The sequence below is a fragment of the Babylonia areolata genome, chromosome 10 (assembly GCF_041734735.1).
Source record: "Babylonia areolata isolate BAREFJ2019XMU chromosome 10, ASM4173473v1, whole genome shotgun sequence".
NCBI lineage: Eukaryota > Metazoa > Mollusca > Gastropoda > Neogastropoda > Buccinidae > Babylonia > Babylonia areolata.
The window spans coordinates 34,244,153-34,265,730 of NC_134885.1; the positions used below are offsets into that span (position 1 = coordinate 34,244,153).

Genomic DNA, 21,578 nt, shown 5'->3' on the forward strand with positions numbered 1-21,578 from the left:
AAAAAAGAAGAAGAAAAAAAGAAAAAGTAAAGATTTTTTTTTTTTTTTTTTTTAAGGAAAAAAAAAGAAAGAAAGAAAAGAAATCGGGTATATGCCCGAATACGACGACATTGTGAGTCTGGTTTGGCAAGAGTCAGCCCAAATAGAAGGAAAGGATAATTTGTGGACATGAAGACTCCCAGCTGAAGTGTATACGGTTTGGCAAGCTGCCAGCCCACAACAACGTGCAACGCCCCCCCCCCCCCCTACCGTGTGTAGACCTACACTCTATCAGTGTCGCTTGAGTGCTTCTGAGCCGCCTGTCCCAAATCCTCCCCCTTTAACCAAACAGCATGCACACCCCACCCTCCAACACGTAGGCCTACCTTCTTTTTTTTTTCCTTTTCTTTTTTTTTTTTTCTTTTTTCTTTTAATACCCCCAAGTCTCCTAACCTGGCCGCTTGCCAGAACACATTAGACCTGCCGAAATGTTTAGTCAAGATTTCCCAGTTTGCTATTTCGAGCTTCTATCATCCGACCCAGCCCTGCGACATTCCTTTCGTACCCGTCCCCCCTCCTCTCCCTTACCCTCTCTCACCCTTTCGTCCTACATATCACTGCGTTTCCTTTCCGTCAGAGCACGACACGTTCAAGATGGCGGCCGCCGATGTCAACATGGCGTGAATCTCAGTGTCGTATGGGGTTTGGGGGATTGGTCATGTCTCGAACTCCCACCCCGTGTTCCCCTCCAGTTGTGTAGAAATGGACCAGACAAGTATTAATACGTGCGATTAAGTTAAAGACTGTGTTGCTGTGAAGAAATCTGGAGGATTGTTAGTTTGGTGGTTGTCGTGATTATTTGTGTTGTCGCTGACGCCGTAGGTTTCGATTCTGCTGCCATGGGGGGGAAAGGCAGCAAAGCGACAGGTTTGTTGTTATGGTTTTTTTTCTCTTCCCTATTGCTCCTGGCGTTCTTTGCTTGTGGGAGTGTTCGGGCAATGTCTTTTCTTTCGGTCATCTGTATCATTCACGATTCTCTCTCTCTCTCTCTCTCTCTCTCTCTCTGGCACGCCTACGCAGTCTATGCCAATCAGGAAGCCGCTTTTTCCGTTCACGCGCGCGCGCAAACACACACACACACACACACAAAGGAAAGAGAAAGAGAGTTGTGTCCCCTGCCGCTTCCCGACCTCATCTCTCTCTCTCTCTCTCTCTCTCTCTCTCTCTGTACAATTTATATACTGCAGCCAGTAATTTGTACTTAAAAGTAAACCTGGATAAAATTGTTGTTTTTTGCAAGGGATTGCAAGAAATGAAAGACGGTCGAATGGAAACGAAAAGGATCGCTGTTGTTAATGCACACAAGTATCTTGAAATTTATTTTCCAACTGGACTCAGTTTCAATTTCGCATGTCAAGATATAGCTAACAAAGCAAAGAAAGCAGTCATTGTAATACTTCATATCTTGTACAAAATAGATTGTAGTTTGTGTATTTGTTAGGTTATAAAACTTATTTGATTCTCAAGTTCATCCAATATTGCAGTATAGAGCAGAAATCTGGGGACTGGAAAATAGTGTAGCAACATAGAAACTTAGAAACCAGCGTATAAAATGTTCTGTACATATTTGGACGAGGTGAACATTTTCACACATGAAGATAACATTGAACAGACTATTTGTCAATGAAATTTATTTCGTTCTTCAATCTTCACACACAAACGTTGATTATAAATTGGCTGAAATAAGAGCAATCCGAGATGGCGGAGTCATTTCGTAACAATTTATGACAGGGGAAGAAAGTTTCGTAGAAAATTTTGCGAACAAGAGTGAAGTGTAAAATTAGTTTGGAGATACACAAGCATATGTTACTAATAAAGTAATATCGGTGAGTGATAACATTCTGTTCGCACTTGACAGTAATCGTCTGCGAGCGATTACAATATAGGCCTACACGCATTACAGAGTTGGCCATTATGGCTGACTGCTGTTGTGCATTAGACATTAGTGTCAAGAAGTGTTGTGTTGGTCTATCTAAAAGTTTTCCGAATGTGTTTAGCTGTTGTGGTTGGGTTCTAAAGGTGCGACTGATATTCAGAAAATAGAATATCCACAAAAAGAAAAGAAAAGAAAAATAAAGAAATAAAATAAAAAGTTCGCAAATGGAATCGTCGACGAGAAAGAACGAATCGAAAGTAGTATCTACAGATCTATCTATCTATCTACAGATCTATATAATTATCAGTCAATCAATCAATAAATCTATATATGTTTGTCTGTGACTCTCTTATCAGTCAGTAAATCTATATATCTGTTTGTCTGAGACTCTCTCTCTCTCTCTCTCTCTCTCTCTCTCTCTCTCTCTCTCTCTGTGTCTCTCTCACTCAGGTCACACAGGTGAATGTCGAGTTCGTGTTGTGTTGGGTCTCCACCAACCATATCCAATGATCATGCTGTAAGTCGACTTCCCTTAGAAATGTATTTTGTCTTCACTTGTCATGATAGTAGGGGCGGATGACATACATCATGAAAATTATCAGTGTCAGTCCCTCTCTCTCTCTCTCTCTCTTTCTGTCATCAGCCTCGCCAGAAGAACCCCTGACGGCGTACTACGAATCCACACTCCGGGAGGATCTGCTCCACGGGATCAGGGTCAGGCTAAAGGACAAATTTAATGTTGACCTTCGGCCTCTGACCCATGAGGGTCAAGGGCCGGCTCTGGACATCCGGAACGGAAGCCGCGACGACATATGGAAACTTCAAGAGCGGAGTGAGAAAGCTGGTGAGCAAGTGAGAACGGGGAACGGGTGGAGTGGAGAGACAGGGAAGGGGGTGAGGGGTTAGAGGAAGGTGACGGTCCCTCTTTGTGTGTGTGTGTGTGTGTGTGTGTGTGTGTGTGTGTGTGTGTAAGCACACACCCATACCCACCCAACCACATTAACAGTGTCGTTGTTATATCATTATGATAATTAATAAATGATAGCGATACGACTACTACTACTGCTACTACTACTGCTACTACTAATGATGATGATGATGAAAATAGTATTGATAATGATAATAATAATAATAATAATGATGATGATGATGATGACAATGATAAAAATAGTAATGATAATAATAATAATGTTATTATTGTGATTATTATTGTTTTTGTTGTTATTGATACTTATGCAGCGCCTCTCTTCGGCCAGAGACCCAACTCTTAAGTGTTTTACAAATCAGGGCACAGTTGCACCACTGGTTGCCGTCCAGGGTAGAGATGACTACCTGCTGCCTTTTGGCGCTCATCGTGCGTTTTCTGTGTCATTAATTTAAGCCAGGCTTCAGTCACACACACACACACATTATACTACAAAAAATTACCTGGGACAACTCTTGTTGCCGTGGGTTCTTTAACGTGCGCTAACTTCATATATTGCACTCGGCACCTCGCTTTATCATCTCATCCAAATGGCCAGCATGCAGACCACCGCCACCACTACCACCACCACCACCAGCACTCAAGATCTAGTGAGGGGGTGTGAACAAAAAAAAAAAAAAAAAAAAAAAAAAAAAAAGGCGAGTATGGCAGAGAGATTCAATCCCGTGACCTCAGGTTCTCTTGGACGCGGTTTACCACTCGGCCACCACTCAACCCCCCACCATCACAACCACCACCACCACTACCACTCAAGATCACCACCACCACCACCACCACCACCACCACTCAAGATCTAGTGAAGGGGTGTGAGGTAGAGAGAGAGAGAGAGAGAGAGAAAAAAGGCGAATATGGTAGGGATTAGTTCCTGTTCCCTCAGATTCTCTCAGGCCGTGTTTTCCCCTCGGCAACCTATCACTCATCAACACCTACCTTCTCCTCGCAGGTGCAAACCGACTGATGGTGGTGATGGTGAAGGAGATCAGTAAGGAGGAGGAGAGGGTGGACAGCGGCCGTCTGGTACAGCTCAAGTGGAGTCTGGACTTCCGGTCTGAGCATCAGAGAAGGGCAGTGTGCCGCATCCTGCAGTTTATCGGACAGCCCGGGGGTGAGCGAAGGGAGTGGTGGTCAGTGTGGGAAGGGTGGTAGGGGACTCTGCGTTGGAGGGTGTTCTCTGTGTGTGTGTTTGTGTGTGTGTGTGTGTGTGTGTGAGGATGGGGTGGGGTGGGAGGTGGGGGGTTGATGTGTGTGTGTGTGTGTGTGTGTGGAAGGGTTAGGTGAGCTGGTGAGCAAGAGAGAATGTGGAACGGGTGTAGTGTATGTGTGTGTGTGTGTGTGTGTGTGTGTGTTTGTCTGCATGCCGCGCGCGCGCACGTGTGTGTGTGTGTGAGCGTTTCCGTCCCTATGTGTCTCTGTATTTTTGTCTCGCTCATGTCTGTCTTTCTGATTCTGTCTTTCCTCTCTCTCTTCATCTGTCTCTGTTCCTGTCTCTATCCATCTCTCTATCCCTCCTCCCTACAACCCCTTACTTTTTTCCCTCCCCTCTTTTTTTTCCTCTCTCTCTCTGTGAATCTATGTCTCTGTCTCTCCCTTCTTTCCGCCACCTCCCTCCCTCCTCCCTCTCCGGTCTCTCTCCCTCTCCCTGTGTCTCTCCCCCCCCCCCTGCCCCCATCCCTCTATGTTTTCCTCTATCTCTCAGTGTCTCTGTCTCTGTCTTGCTGCCTGTCTGTCTTTCTTACTCTCCCCCTCTCTCCCTTCCTCACACACTGTCCCGTTCTGCCCCCCCCCCACCCTCCCACCTCCCCCCCTCTCTCTCTGTCATCATTGTACCACCAGATTCGCTACATTCCCCCCATGTCACACATCATCACCATCATCCTGACCATGTTCATCATAATGGTCATGATCTTCATCCTCCTCCTCCTCCTCCTCATCACCATCATCATCATCGTCTTCATCACCATCACCATCACCATCACTGTTTTCGACAAAACGTACCAGGGAGGGGAGAGACGCCCCCAGCTACTGGTCGCTTGTTCCCAGCCGCGTCCGCACAGAGCATCGCAGACTCTCAGCACAGCTCAGCAGGAGCAGCGGCATCAGCATCAGGAGCGGAGGCCACAGCCACCGTGGCGTTCCTCTTCGGTCAGGAAAACAGGGAGCAGCTGCTGGAAGACGCTGTGAGCTTCGTGGAGGAGAACTGCGGCATGGTGCTCAGGGAGGCAGAGGACGTCTCAGACTCTCCCCTGATCGTCTTCTGCAAGAACGACGGCCACGGTCTGTTTGAGGACGTGCGCAGAGCAGTCAGCATGACTCGTAGTAAGTCGTTTTGCGTGTGTGGATGTGGGTGTAGGGTGTGCAGGTGTGTGGGCTGAGGGCGGGGAGGGAGTTTGGGGGGGGGGGGTGACATGGGGAATGGGTGGTTTGTGTGTGTGTGTGTGTGTGTGTGTGTGTGTGTGTGTGTGTGTTCGTTCGTTCTTTAGTTTAGCGTCTTTTCACTGTCAGTGATATATGACGATTAAGAAAAAAAGAAAAGAGAAAAAAGAAGGGGGGCGGAGGGGGGAGAGGAGGAGGAAGGGGGGAGGGGGAGAGAAAAAAAAAGAATGTAGAAAACTACCAAAAAATACATAACTAACATGCAGTTAAATTTAACAGTAATAATTCAATAATGATAACAATAAAATTAGAAACCATAAACGCAATTCTGAAGTACATTAGAGGAATGTAGAAATAGGGCTATGAACTAATGCCTGTGAAAGTTCGACCATAAGAACCTCGTCGCCATTATTTATCCATTATTCTTAATATTCGTCTCATCATCATCATCATCATCATCATCGTCATAATCATCATCGTAATCACTACTGCTACTACCACCGCCACCATCACATCACTGCAACTCCTCCTCCTCCAACTACCCACCGCCCTCCTTCCCGCATCGTCACCGTCGTGATTATTACTACCACCACCATCATCACTACGACTCCGACTTCTCCATCTACCCCTCCCCCCCACCCCCCACCTCACCCCCCCCCCCCCTCACCCATCGGTTGTCGTGATTACTATTACTGCTACTACCTCTACTACTACTACAACAACTACTACCACCACCACCGCCATAACTACGACTCCTCCTCGTACATTTACACCCATCATCATCATCATCGTGATTATTACTACTACCACCACCACCGCCATCACTACTCTTCCTCCTACAACTAACCCCCACACCCTACCCACCAACCCTCTCCCCCCTCAACCCTTTGCCCCCCCCACCCCCCTGCTCTCCCCTTCCCCCCCCCCCACCCCCCACCTATCCATCCTCCCGCAACAGAAGGTCCCGATGTGATGCTGGTGGTGGTGACGGACAAGGCGTCCCTCTCCCTTCCTACCCTGGACCTGCGCCCGCAGACCGCTGGCTTCGGGGCCAAGGACCGCCTCCTGTGGGACCACGGGCGGCGGCGCTTCGGCGACAAGGTCAACTACGGCGCCCTGGCCTGGGTGGCCCAGTTCCTCGGGGACCAAGGGGTGGAGGTCTGCCTGAAGCTCTGCAGGAAGACCTCGTGGAGGAACAGCATCAAGAAGCGAAGAAAGCTCGTGGGTAAGAGAGAGACAGAGGGGATGGGGAGAGAGAGAGGTGGGAGAGAGGGAGGGAGAGAGATTGGGAGGGAGAGAGATAGCGGGGGAAGGGAGAGAGATAGAAGGGGGGAGAGAGGGAGTGGGAGAGAGAGGGGAGGGAGAGACAGAGAAAGGGAGAGACAGAGAGAGAGAGTGGGTGGTTGGGAGACAGAGAGGGAGACACAGACAGGGAGAGAGACAGGGTGGTGAGACAGAATGTGTGTGTGGGGGTATGGGGGGGGGGGGGGGCAGAGACAGAGAGGGGGGGGGGGGGGGGGGGCAGAAGTATGGAAATCGAGAGATGAGTGGGCGGGGGAGAGCGAGGTGTGGCAGTTTCAGTTTCAGTAGTTCAAGGAGGCGTCACTGCATTCGGACAAAGCCATATACGCTACACCACATCTGCCAAGCAGATGCCCGACCAGCAGCGCAACCCAACGCGCTTAGTCAGGCCTCGAGAAAACAAAACAAAACAAAAAAAAAACAACAACCGGGGGAATAAATAATAGATAAGCTTGCATAAATTAATAAATAAATAAATAAATAATAATTATAATATAGAAAAAGTTAGTAGTAATAATATTAGTAATACTAATAAAATGATAATAATAAAACATAAATAAATAAATAAATAAATAAGACAACAATGGTGATAAATAAGCGAATAAATGTAAAATATGAAGACACACATTCACACATACACCCACACATGCATAACAGAAATGCACCAAACATGCAGTTTCACATATATGAAAGCACAGTCAGATACATATAAACGTACATGAGCTCCAACACACACACACACACATACACGCATTACCGTGCACCTCCTCTACCCCCCTCCTCCACACACTCATTTCTAGTCTAAGTATCGCAGCTTCCACGGCACACACACACACACACACACACACACACACACACAAACACACACTCACAGAGATGAACACTTACTTGTACAAGCACATATGAAAGCACAGTCAAATACATATAAACGTACATGAGCTCCAACACACACACACACACACACACACACACATTACCTTGCACCTCCTCTACCCCCTCCTCCACACACTCATTTCTAGTCTACGTATCGCAGCTTCCACGGCACACACACACACACACACACACACACAAACACACACTCACAGAGATGAACACTTACTTGTACAAGCACACACACATACGCCCATATCTCCCACCCCCAACCCCACACACGTACATACAAAGATATATATATATATATATATATATATATATATATATATATATATATACGTTCCAATATCCTGTTGCTCCCACAGTGTAGGCATGCATACACTCACATACCTCATCCTCTACCCCACCTCCCCCCGCACTCCCACCTCCCCTCACACACACACACACACACACGTACACATATCTCTCCTGACACTTGTGTACACTTTCACTCTCGCGCATTCACAAACGCACTCAAAAGCACAGACCCACACATACACACAAACACACACAGCCGCCACTGACTGGCCGCAAGAGGGATGGGAAAAGATCTCTGATGCCAAGAACGTGGCGTCTAGTGTGTTGCTCGGTCTATTGTATTTGGAAAGGCCCACAGAGACTCTGTTCCGTTTTGAAGAAATTTGCGCAATGTTGGTTTGGAAATGATGCCGATATTTGTTTGATTTGCAAAGCATCGTGCTCTACCTTTCATGTTAGACTTGCGGCCGCTCCCTCTCTCTGCTTCTATTTCTTTGAGGCGATCGATGGTGTGATGGCCTTGTACCTGTTCTTTTTGGTATTCTTTGACTTTTCTGAGGATTTCCGATTTTCCTAGATGTAGGCCGCTCGTTGGTGTTGCGTTACCAGCAAGTCTGTCAGCTCGCTCATTTCCCTTAACACCTGCATGTCCCGGGCAGTATGACCATGTGAGTTTTTTAATCTGAAAGTTGCGCATTGCGTTATGCCACTCTGGGCTTCCCATTCCGTTTTCAATTTTCTGTATGAGGTTCATTGAGTCGGTTAGAATCATGGCATGTTGGTTTCCGGGCGTATGGATGGACGATAGCCACTGGAGGGCATGTGTCACAGCTTCAACTTCCATCGTTAGGCTGGAGGTTGTGACTTTGTAGGCAGCATTCTCTTCCCAAATTGTTTTTCCATTTTGTTTCGCAGTGAATCCCCAGCCAGACTGGTCTTTGGTGACTGAGCCATCTGTGTATATGATGATGTCCTCTTCTTTACTGTTTTCTTCTATAAGCAGCTTCACTTCCGCATCAGTTTTGCCCTCTGGCCATTCCCGACAATGTCTTCCTAGAGTGGGTGAAATGACTGTGTTGAATAGATGGTTGAGGTTTTCGGGGTTTTTCTCCCATTCTTTTGTTTCTTTCAGGTCTTGTAGTCGGCATACTAGCTGGATTGTGTCTTCTGCTTGCCCCATCCATGATCTTCCTCGTCCTAGACGGCTGCCTTTTGGTTCTTTGACTGCGTCATGCAGTGGGTTTTGAGGGTTTTCTAATGCTTTGAAGTAGGTCTTGACCTGTTCTAACTTGTTTCTGGCCTGCACTGAAGGAAGGTCAAGCAGGTATCGCATGGTTTCTGTGGGCGTGTCTTTTGTTGTTCCAAGGATCAGCCTCATAGCTTTATTTTGGACTCTTTCTAATTTTAGGAGGTTGCTTTGAGACGGTGTTGTTAGCCCAAGTCCGTAGTCGATCACACTGAGGACGAGTGATTGGTATAGCAGGAAGAGGTGGCGTTGTTCAATTCCTTTGGTTGCCATTGCTTTTAAGACTGAAAGGCCCTTTTTGCATTTGAGAACAGTGTTTTCCGTATGTTTTCTGAAGGTCAGCATCCTGTCGAAGTGTATTCCTAGGTAGCGTAGGCATTCAGTTTTCTCAATTTGAATCCCATCGAATGACACAGAAGGTGGTGATTTGCTCGCGGTTTTGTTGTTGAGGGTGCACAGCAACGTTTGGGCTTTCGCTGGATTGATGGAAGATCCTGTGTCTTTGCACCATTGAGCAATATTGTTTAGTTGTTTCTGGACGGCTTCAGTTCTTTCCTGAGCATTTTTCGAAGTTTTGAAGACCAGGCCGTCATCCGCAAGGGTAAGCACCCGAGCAATTCCATTGTTGTTTAAGTCTGCAAGGCCCTTCGTGTAGACATTGTAGAGGACAGGAGAGAGTGGAGACCCTTGTGGCAGTCCCATGGATAGTTTAGAAGGTGCAGACATCCAATCTCCGAGGCGTAGGACGACGGTTCTTTCCTGAAGCGCTGCTGCTATCCATCTTGTCAGTGTCAAACTTACTCCATACCTTAGTAGCAGCTCCATGAGGTGCGCAAACTGGACTTTATTGTAGGCATCTTCAAGGTCAATTGCTACTGCTAGTGTTTCTTCTTTTCTTTGAAATCCTTCATACACCTCATATGCAAAAGCAGCTGCATTTTCCCATGTGGACTTGCCTGTTCTGTAACCACCTTGATTTGAAGGGAGAATGTGCCTGTGTTCAAGATCCCTTGCAAGTTTCCTGGCTATCATGCGTTCCATGAGCTTTCCAACAATGTTTTGCATGGTTAGGATCCGGTAGCCGCTTACCTGACGATGGTCCTTTCCTGGTTTTGGTATGGGTTTTAAGAAGCTGTGTGTCCAGTCCTCCGGCACCTGTCCATTGTGGAGACTGTTTTGATATAGATTGAAAAGTTTGCTTCTGTCTTCTTCCGATAGCTCCTTGATGTCTGAGTAACGAACTTTGTCTGGGCCAGGAGCCGATTCTTTCTTGCATTTAGCTATTGCCTCGTTTAGATCATCCATTGTCAAGTCATCATCAGGTCCAGTCTGCATAAGGGTTTGGTTTAACTCCTCAACATATTTCTTTTTCTCATCTAAGTTTCTTTGATCACTCTGTTGTATGAAACGTTTGAGCAAGGCAGATCCTTTTTCTTCATTTGTCTTAAGCTTGGTTCCGTCAGTGTCTAACATGTCTGGGGTTGTTGTTGTGCACGTTTTCCCTTCCATGCGACGATAAAATTGCCAGAACTCTGTCAATGTTGTGTCATAACTGAGTGCCTCGCAAAACTGTTTCCACTTGTCATTTTTGGCCTCTTGAGCAATGACTTCAAACTGTTTAGTTTTTTCTTTCATTTTTGTTTCAATATCTTTGTCCGGAGATGGTTTTGTTCTTTCTTTTTGCCAAAGTTTGACAGCCGCATGTTTTTCTATCCAGGCTCTCTCTGTGTCGGTATTCCACCATGGGGGCTGAATAGTTTGCATCCTGTTCAGTGCCGTTCTTTTGTTTCTTCTGCGTCTTAATTTTTCGATGACGGTTGTCTCTTTGGTTTCATACTGAAATGGATCACGCAGTTTCATACAGGGTTTATCGGACAGTTTCTGTAGACTGAAAGCTACCGGGAGGTGGTCGCTGCCTTGGTATGGAAGTGTCTCTGCATTCATTTCTGCTCTGAATTTTGGAGATGTTAGAGCGATGTCGATCACACTGTCACTGTCCCCTTGTCTTGTTCCAAGGCGAGTTGGGGATGTGGTTGTTAAAGGGCTAAGAAGAATTTCCCCTATCATTCCTTCAAGTGCGAGTCCTTGTGGGTTTGTGTTCCGCTGGTCCCATAACTTTGATCTTGCATTGAGGTCTCCACAGATAATGACCGAGTCTCCAAGTTCGTTCTCTATTTCCTCTAAAAAGGCCCAATTCTCTTTTGCTGTGCAGGTTCCTGGGTGAACGTAGGCATTGATGAGCACGATGCTTTTGTGAACTCCGTCAGGTTTGTCAAGACGAACCCCCAATAATTCACATGAGTTGCTACACCATTTCTCTAGATTTATGGTGGAAACTTTGTTTTTTAGGTTTTTGTTCAGTATGATTGCTACCCCTCTTCCTTCATTCCTTTGAAAGACTGTGAAATTCTCAAAATGTATTGGTCTGTCTGCACTTGTCCTGGTCTCTTGGAGACATAGAATGTCAAAATCATATGCCAATTTCTCAATTGTTGAGATTCTCATTCTTGCGCTGGAACAATTCCAACTGCCGATTCTAAAGAATTTCTTTGACAGCCGCTCTGCTTTTGTCATTCTGCTACCTAAGCACGATCTTTTCCCACCTCTTTTGCCACGCCTGTTTTGGGGTTTTGGGGATCTGAATTTATGTCTCGTGCTATGCAGCTGATCCCCGAGGTGCACGCGAGACAGGGTTTTGTTGGTATCCATAGAAGGGTGTTCTATGTGGTGAGGGAAAATATTCGGTCACCCTGACAGAGCCTCTTATCAGGGAAGGGCAATGGATGTCCATCTGTGTGGAGTCCGTCAGCCTGGTGTCGCCCTAAGGCCAGACTGCATACAGTTAGTGACTGTTTAACCCAACAGCCATTCATCCCATTGGTACTGTATGAAAGCCGTGGGATTGGGGATTTTGTCAGGTTGTCTCCTCTTAGTCAATGGAAGGGTGCATCTGGGTGTTTTTGAGTAGCAGATTTTATTTTGGAAAAAAAAAAAAAAAAAAAAAAAAAAAAAAAAGGTCCTGTTCTAATATTCCCCGAGCGAGCGGAGCGAGCGAGGGGAGTTTTGATCCCTCTCACTAATTTACTAATAATTCAAGCATTAAACAATAACGCGATAACAAATTATTAATCAACTTCACAGAAAAATCACTTATCTTTGCTTTGACGCTTGTAGGCTGTCTTTCACATACACATACATACTGGTCTCAGTGGTCTTAACACTTGACCGTTTCGGCCCTATACACAATTTCAAATACTGCCCACACACACTTCTCTCGTGGTGGGTCCGCCAAGTATTACACAACTGCAACGGTCAGTCTGCGCGCGCTCCCAGCCGGTGCTGCACCGCTTATAGGCCCCCTCTGTCATTCACTAACAATTCAACACCTAAACAACGATGGGATGACAAGTTTTGATCCCTCTCACTAATTTACTAATAATTCAAGCATTAAACAATAACGCGATAACAAATTATTAATCAACTTCACAGAAAAATCACTTATCTTTGCTTTGACGCTTGTAGGCTGTCTTTCACATACACATACATACTGGTCTCAGTGGTCTTAACACTTGACCGTTTCGGCCCTATACACAATTTCAAATACTGCCCACACACACTTCTCTCGTGGTGGGTCCGCCAAGTATTACACAACTGCAACGGTCAGTCTGCGCGCGCTCCCAGCCGGTGCTGCACCGCTTATAGGCCCCCTCTGTCATTCACTAACAATTCAACACCTAAACAACGATGGGATGACAAGTTTTGATCCCTCTCACTAATTTACTAATAATTCAAGCATTAAACAATAACGCGATAACAAATTATTAATCAACTTCACAGAAAAATCACTTATCTTTGCTTTGACGCTTGTAGGCTGTCTTTCACATACACATACATACTGGTCTCAGTGGTCTTAACACTTGACCGTTTCGGCCCTATACACAATTTCAAATACTGCCCACACACACTTCTCTCGTGGTGGGTCCGCCAAGTATTACACAACTGCAACGGTCAGTCTGCGCGCGCTCCCAGCCGGTGCTGCACCGCTTATAGGCCCCCTCTGTCATTCACTAACAATTCAACACCTAAACAACGATGGGATGACAAGTTTTGATCCCTCTCACTAATTTACTAATAATTCAAGCATTAAACAATAACGCGATAACAAATTATTAATCAACTTCACAGAAAAATCACTTATCTTTGCTTTGACGCTTGTAGGCTGTCTTTCACATACACATACATACTGGTCTCAGTGGTCTTAACACTTGACCGTTTCGGCCCTATACACAATTTCAAATACTGCCCACACACACTTCTCTCGTGGTGGGTCCGCCAAGTATTACACAACTGCAACGGTCAGTCTGCGCGCGCTCCCAGCCGGTGCTGCACCGCTTATAGGCCCCCTCTGTCATTCACTAACAATTCAACACCTAAACAACGATGGGATGACAAGTTTTGATCCCTCTCACTAATTTACTAATAATTCAAGCATTAAACAATAACGCGATAACAAATTATTAATCAACTTCACAGAAAAATCACTTATCTTTGCTTTGACGCTTGTAGGCTGTCTTTCACATACACATACATACTGGTCTCAGTGGTCTTAACACTTGACCGTTTCGGCCCTATACACAATTTCAAATACTGCCCACACACACTTCTCTCGTGGTGGGTCCGCCAAGTATTACACAACTGCAACGGTCAGTCTGCGCGCGCTCCCAGCCGGTGCTGCACCGCTTATAGGCCCCCTCTGTCATTCACTAACAATTCAACACCTAAACAACGATGGGATGACAAGTTTTGATCCCTCTCACTAATTTACTAATAATTCAAGCATTAAACAATAACGCGATAACAAATTATTAATCAACTTCACAGAAAAATCACTTATCTTTGCTTTGACGCTTGTAGGCTGTCTTTCACATACACATACATACTGGTCTCAGTGGTCTTAACACTTGACCGTTTCGGCCCTATACACAATTTCAAATACTGCCCACACACACTTCTCTCGTGGTGGGTCCGCCAAGTATTACACAACTGCAACGGTCAGTCTGCGCGCGCTCCCAGCCGGTGCTGCACCGCTTATAGGCCCCCTCTGTCATTCACTAACAATTCAACACCTAAACAACGATGGGATGACAAGTTTTGATCCCTCTCACTAATTTACTAATAATTCAAGCATTAAACAATAACGCGATAACAAATTATTAATCAACTTCACAGAAAAATCACTTATCTTTGCTTTGACGCTTGTAGGCTGTCTTTCACATACACATACATACTGGTCTCAGTGGTCTTAACACTTGACCGTTTCGGCCCTATACACAATTTCAAATACTGCCCACACACACTTCTCTCGTGGTGGGTCCGCCAAGTATTACACAACTGCAACGGTCAGTCTGCGCGCGCTCCCAGCCGGTGCTGCACCGCTTATAGGCCCCCTCTGTCATTCACTAACAATTCAACACCTAAACAACGATGGGATGACAAGTTTTGATCCCTCTCACTAATTTACTAATAATTCAAGCATTAAACAATAACGCGATAACAAATTATTAATCAACTTCACAGAAAAATCACTTATCTTTGCTTTGACGCTTGTAGGCTGTCTTTCACATACACATACATACTGGTCTCAGTGGTCTTAACACTTGACCGTTTCGGCCCTATACACAATTTCAAATACTGCCCACACACACTTCTCTCGTGGTGGGTCCGCCAAGTATTACACAACTGCAACGGTCAGTCTGCGCGCGCTCCCAGCCGGTGCTGCACCGCTTATAGGCCCCCTCTGTCATTCACTAACAATTCAACACCTAAACAACGATGGGATGACAAGTTTTGATCCCTCTCACTAATTTACTAATAATTCAAGCATTAAACAATAACGCGATAACAAATTATTAATCAACTTCACAGAAAAATCACTTATCTTTGCTTTGACGCTTGTAGGCTGTCTTTCACATACACATACATACTGGTCTCAGTGGTCTTAACACTTGACCGTTTCGGCCCTATACACAATTTCAAATACTGCCCACACACACTTCTCTCGTGGTGGGTCCGCCAAGTATTACACAACTGCAACGGTCAGTCTGCGCGCGCTCCCAGCCGGTGCTGCACCGCTTATAGGCCCCCTCTGTCATTCACTAACAATTCAACACCTAAACAACGATGGGATGACAAGTTTTGATCCCTCTCACTAATTTACTAATAATTCAAGCATTAAACAATAACGCGATAACAAATTATTAATCAACTTCACAGAAAAATCACTTATCTTTGCTTTGACGCTTGTAGGCTGTCTTTCACATACACATACATACTGGTCTCAGTGGTCTTAACACTTGACCGTTTCGGCCCTATACACAATTTCAAATACTGCCCACACACACTTCTCTCGTGGTGGGTCCGCCAAGTATTACACAACTGCAACGGTCAGTCTGCGCGCGCTCCCAGCCGGTGCTGCACCGCTTATAGGCCCCCTCTGTCATTCACTAACAATTCAACACCTAAACAACGATGGGATGACAAGTTTTGATCCCTCTCACTAATTTACTAATAATTCAAGCATTAAACAATAACGCGATAACAAATTATTAATCAACTTCACAGAAAAATCACTTATCTTTGCTTTGACGCTTGTAGGCTGTCTTTCACATACACATACATACTGGTCTCAGTGGTCTTAACACTTGACCGTTTCGGCCCTATACACAATTTCAAATACTGCCCACACACACTTCTCTCGTGGTGGGTCCGCCAAGTATTACACAACTGCAACGGTCAGTCTGCGCGCGCTCCCAGCCGGTGCTGCACCGCTTATAGGCCCCCTCTGTCATTCACTAACAATTCAACACCTAAACAACGATGGGATGACAAGTTTTGATCCCTCTCACTAATTTACTAATAATTCAAGCATTAAACAATAACGCGATAACAAATTATTAATCAACTTCACAGAAAAATCACTTATCTTTGCTTTGACGCTTGTAGGCTGTCTTTCACATACACATACATACTGGTCTCAGTGGTCTTAACACTTGACCGTTTCGGCCCTATACACAATTTCAAATACTGCCCACACACACTTCTCTCGTGGTGGGTCCGCCAAGTATTACACAACTGCAACGGTCAGTCTGCGCGCGCTCCCAGCCGGTGCTGCACCGCTTATAGGCCCCCTCTGTCATTCACTAACAATTCAACACCTAAACAACGATGGGATGACAAGTTTTGATCCCTCTCACTAATTTACTAATAATTCAAGCATTAAACAATAACGCGATAACAAATTATTAATCAACTTCACAGAAAAATCACTTATCTTTGCTTTGACGCTTGTAGGCTGTCTTTCACATACACATACATACTGGTCTCAGTGGTCTTAACACTTGACCGTTTCGGCCCTATACACAATTTCAAATACTGCCCACACACACTTCTCTCGTGGTGGGTCCGCCAAGTATTACACAACTGCAACGGTCAGTCTGCGCGCGCTCCCAGCCGGTGCTGCACCGCTTATAGGCCCCCTCTGTCATTCACTAACAATTCAACACCTAAACAACGATGGGATGACAAGTTTTGATCCCTCTCACTAATTTACTAATAATTCAAGCATTAAACAATAACGCGATAACAAATTATTAATCAACTTCACAGAAAAATCACTTATCTTTGCTTTGACGCTTGTAGGCTGTCTTTCACATACACATACATACTGGTCTCAGTGGTCTTAACACTTGACCGTTTCGGCCCTATACACAATTTCAAATACTGCCCACACACACTTCTCTCGTGGTGGGTCCGCCAAGTATTACACAACTGCAACGGTCAGTCTGCGCGCGCTCCCAGCCGGTGCTGCACCGCTTATAGGCCCCCTCTGTCATTCACTAACAATTCAACACCTAAACAACGATGGGATGACAAGTTTTGATCCCTCTCACTAATTTACTAATAATTCAAGCATTAAACAATAACGCGATAACAAATTATTAATCAACTTCACAGAAAAATCACTTATCTTTGCTTTGACGCTTGTAGGCTGTCTTTCACATACACATACATACTGGTCTCAGTGGTCTTAACACTTGACCGTTTCGGCCCTATACACAATTTCAAATACTGCCCACACACACTTCTCTCGTGGTGGGTCCGCCAAGTATTACACAACTGCAACGGTCAGTCTGCGCGCGCTCCCAGCCGGTGCTGCACCGCTTATAGGCCCCCTCTGTCATTCACTAACAATTCAACACCTAAACAACGATGGGATGACAAGTTTTGATCCCTCTCACTAATTTACTAATAATTCAAGCATTAAACAATAACGCGATAACAAATTATTAATCAACTTCACAGAAAAATCACTTATCTTTGCTTTGACGCTTGTAGGCTGTCTTTCACATACACATACATACTGGTCTCAGTGGTCTTAACACTTGACCGTTTCGGCCCTATACACAATTTCAAATACTGCCCACACACACTTCTCTCGTGGTGGGTCCGCCAAGTATTACACAACTGCAACGGTCAGTCTGCGCGCGCTCCCAGCCGGTGCTGCACCGCTTATAGGCCCCCTCTGTCATTCACTAACAATTCAACACCTAAACAACGATGGGATGACAAGTTTTGATCCCTCTCACTAATTTACTAATAATTCAAGCATTAAACAATAACGCGATAACAAATTATTAATCAACTTCACAGAAAAATCACTTATCTTTGCTTTGACGCTTGTAGGCTGTCTTTCACATACACATACATACTGGTCTCAGTGGTCTTAACACTTGACCGTTTCGGCCCTATACACAATTTCAAATACTGCCCACACACACTTCTCTCGTGGTGGGTCCGCCAAGTATTACACAACTGCAACGGTCAGTCTGCGCGCGCTCCCAGCCGGTGCTGCACCGCTTATAGGCCCCCTCTGTCATTCACTAACAATTCAACACCTAAACAACGATGGGATGACAAGTTTTGATCCCTCTCACTAATTTACTAATAATTCAAGCATTAAACAATAACGCGATAACAAATTATTAATCAACTTCACAGAAAAATCACTTATCTTTGCTTTGACGCTTGTAGGCTGTCTTTCACATACACATACATACTGGTCTCAGTGGTCTTAACACTTGACCGTTTCGGCCCTATACACAATTTCAAATACTGCCCACACACACTTCTCTCGTGGTGGGTCCGCCAAGTATTACACAACTGCAACGGTCAGTCTGCGCGCGCTCCCAGCCGGTGCTGCACCGCTTATAGGCCCCCTCTGTCATTCACTAACAATTCAACACCTAAACAACGATGGGATGACAAGTTTTGATCCCTCTCACTAATTTACTAATAATTCAAGCATTAAACAATAACGCGATAACAAATTATTAATCAACTTCACAGAAAAATCACTTATCTTTGCTTTGACGCTTGTAGGCTGTCTTTCACATACACATACATACTGGTCTCAGTGGTCTTAACACTTGACCGTTTCGGCCCTATACACAATTTCAAATACTGCCCACACACACTTCTCTCGTGGTGGGTCCGCCAAGTATTACACAACTGCAACGGTCAGTCTGCGCGCGCTCCCAGCCGGTGCTGCACCGCTTATAGGCCCCCTCTGTCATTCACTAACAATTCAACACCTAAACAACGATGGGATGACAAGTTTTGATCCCTCTCACTAATTTACTAATAATTCAAGCATTAAACAATAACGCGATAACAAATTATTAATCAACTTCACAGAAAAATCACTTATCTTTGCTTTGACGCTTGTAGGCTGTCTTTCACATACACATACATACTGGTCTCAGTGGTCTTAACACTTGACCGTTTCGGCCCTATACACAATTTCAAATACTGCCCACACACACTTCTCTCGTGGTGGGTCCGCCAAGTATTACACAACTGCAACGGTCAGTCTGCGCGCGCTCCCAGCCGGTGCTGCACCGCTTATAGGCCCCCTCTGTCATTCACTAACAATTCAACACCTAAACAACGATGGGATGACAAGTTTTGATCCCTCTCACTAATTTACTAATAATTCAAGCATTAAACAATAACGCGATAACAAATTATTAATCAACTTCACAGAAAAATCACTTATCTTTGCTTTGACGCTTGTAGGCTGTCTTTCACATACACATACATACTGGTCTCAGTGGTCTTAACACTTGACCGTTTCGGCCCTATACACAATTTCAAATACTGCCCACACACACTTCTCTCGTGGTGGGTCCGCCAAGTATTACACAACTGCAACGGTCAGTCTGCGCGCGCTCCCAGCCGGTGCTGCACCGCTTATAGGCCCCCTCTGTCATTCACTAACAATTCAACACCTAAACAACGATGGGATGACAAGTTTTGATCCCTCTCACTAATTTACTAATAATTCAAGCATTAAACAATAACGCGATAACAAATTATTAATCAACTTCACAGAAAAATCACTTATCTTTGCTTTGACGCTTGTAGGCTGTCTTTCACATACACATACATACTGGTCTCAGTGGTCTTAACACTTGACCGTTTCGGCCCTATACACAATTTCAAATACTGCCCACACACACTTCTCTCGTGGTGGGTCCGCCAAGTATTACACAACTGCAACGGTCAGTCTGCGCGCGCTCCCAGCCGGTGCTGCACCGCTTATAGGCCCCCTCTGTCATTCACTAACAATTCAACACCTAAACAACGATGGGATGACAAGTTTTGATCCCTCTCACTAATTTACTAATAATTCAAGCATTAAACAATAACGCGATAACAAATTATTAATCAACTTCACAGAAAAATCACTTATCTTTGCTTTGACGCTTGTAGGCTGTCTTTCACATACACATACATACTGGTCTCAGTGGTCTTAACACTTGACCGTTTCGGCCCTATACACAATTTCAAATACTGCCCACACACACTTCTCTCGTGGTGGGTCCGCCAAGTATTACACAACTGCAACGGTCAGTCTGCGCGCGCTCCCAGCCGGTGCTGCACCGCTTATAGGCCCCCTCTGTCATTCACTAACAATTCAACACCTAAACAACGATGGGATGACAAGTTTTGATCCCTCTCACTAATTTACTAATAATTCAAGCATTAAACAATAACGCGATAACAAATTATTAATCAACTTCACAGAAAAATCACTTATCTTTGCTTTGACGCTTGTAGGCTGTCTTTCACATACACATACATACTGGTCTCAGTGGTCTTAACACTTGACCGTTTCGGCCCTATACACAATTTCAAATACTGCCCACACACACTTCTCTCGTGGTGGGTCCGCCAAGTATTACACAACTGCAACGGTCAGTCTGCGCGCGCTCCCAGCCGGTGCTGCACCGCTTATAGGCCCCCTCTGTCATTCACTAACAATTCAACACCTAAACAACGATGGGATGACAAGTTTTGATCCCTCTCACTAATTTACTAATAATTCAAGCATTAAACAATAACGCGATAACAAATTATTAATCAACTTCACAGAAAAATCACTTATCTTTGCTTTGACGCTTGTAGGCTGTCTTTCACATACACATACATACTGGTCTCAGTGGTCTTAACACTTGACCGTTTCGGCCCTATACACAATTTCAAATACTGCCCACACACACTTCTCTCGTGGTGGGTCCGCCAAGTATTACACAACTGCAACGGTCAGTCTGCGCGCGCTCCCAGCCGGTGCTGCACCGCTTATAGGCCCCCTCTGTCATTCACTAACAATTCAACACCTAAACAACGATGGGATGACAAGTTTTGATCCCTCTCACTAATTTACTAATAATTCAAGCATTAAACAATAACGCGATAACAAATTATTAATCAACTTCACAGAAAAATCACTTATCTTTGCTTTGACGCTTGTAGGCTGTCTTTCACATACACATACATACTGGTCTCAGTGGTCTTAACACTTGACCGTTTCGGCCCTATACACAATTTCAAATACTGCCCACACACACTTCTCTCGTGGTGGGTCCGCCAAGTATTACACAACTGCAACGGTCAGTCTGCGCGCGCTCCCAGCCGGTGCTGCACCGCTTATAGGCCCCCTCTGTCATTCACTAACAATTCAACACCTAAACAACGATGGGATGACAAGTTTTGATCCCTCTCACTAATTTACTAATAATTCAAGCATTAAACAATAACGCGATAACAAATTATTAATCAACTTCACAGAAAAATCACTTATCTTTGCTTTGACGCTTGTAGGCTGTCTTTCACATACACATACATACTGGTCTCAGTGGTCTTAACACTTGACCGTTTCGGCCCTATACACAATTTCAAATACTGCCCACACACACTTCTCTCGTGGTGGGTCCGCCAAGTATTACACAACTGCAACGGTCAGTCTGCGCGCGCTCCCAGCCGGTGCTGCACCGCTTATAGGCCCCCTCTGTCATTCACTAACAATTCAACACCTAAACAACGATGGGATGACAAGTTTTGATCCCTCTCACTAATTTACTAATAATTCAAGCATTAAACAATAACGCGATAACAAATTATTAATCAACTTCACAGAAAAATCACTTATCTTTGCTTTGACGCTTGTAGGCTGTCTTTCACATACA

General features: G+C 45.0%; 2 protein-coding genes across 3 annotated transcripts in view; both read left to right on the forward strand.

The window, feature by feature from the left end:
- The window catches only part of LOC143286958 (uncharacterized), a 101,088-nt gene that overhangs the window by 52,011 nt on the left and 27,499 nt on the right, over positions 1-21,578 (forward strand). The gene's annotated exons all lie outside the window — the stretch shown is intronic.
- The window catches only part of LOC143286630 (uncharacterized), a 26,508-nt gene continuing 5,425 nt past the window's right edge, over positions 496-21,578 (forward strand). The window contains exons 1-5 of the mRNA XM_076594266.1: positions 496-906; positions 2,559-2,759; positions 3,844-4,005; positions 4,899-5,216; positions 6,232-6,498. Coding sequence (XP_076450381.1) covers positions 879-906; positions 2,559-2,759; positions 3,844-4,005; positions 4,899-5,216; positions 6,232-6,498 — 976 coding nt within the window. The 5' untranslated portion in view covers positions 496-878. The remainder of the gene's footprint in view (positions 907-2,558; positions 2,760-3,843; positions 4,006-4,898; positions 5,217-6,231; positions 6,499-21,578) is intronic.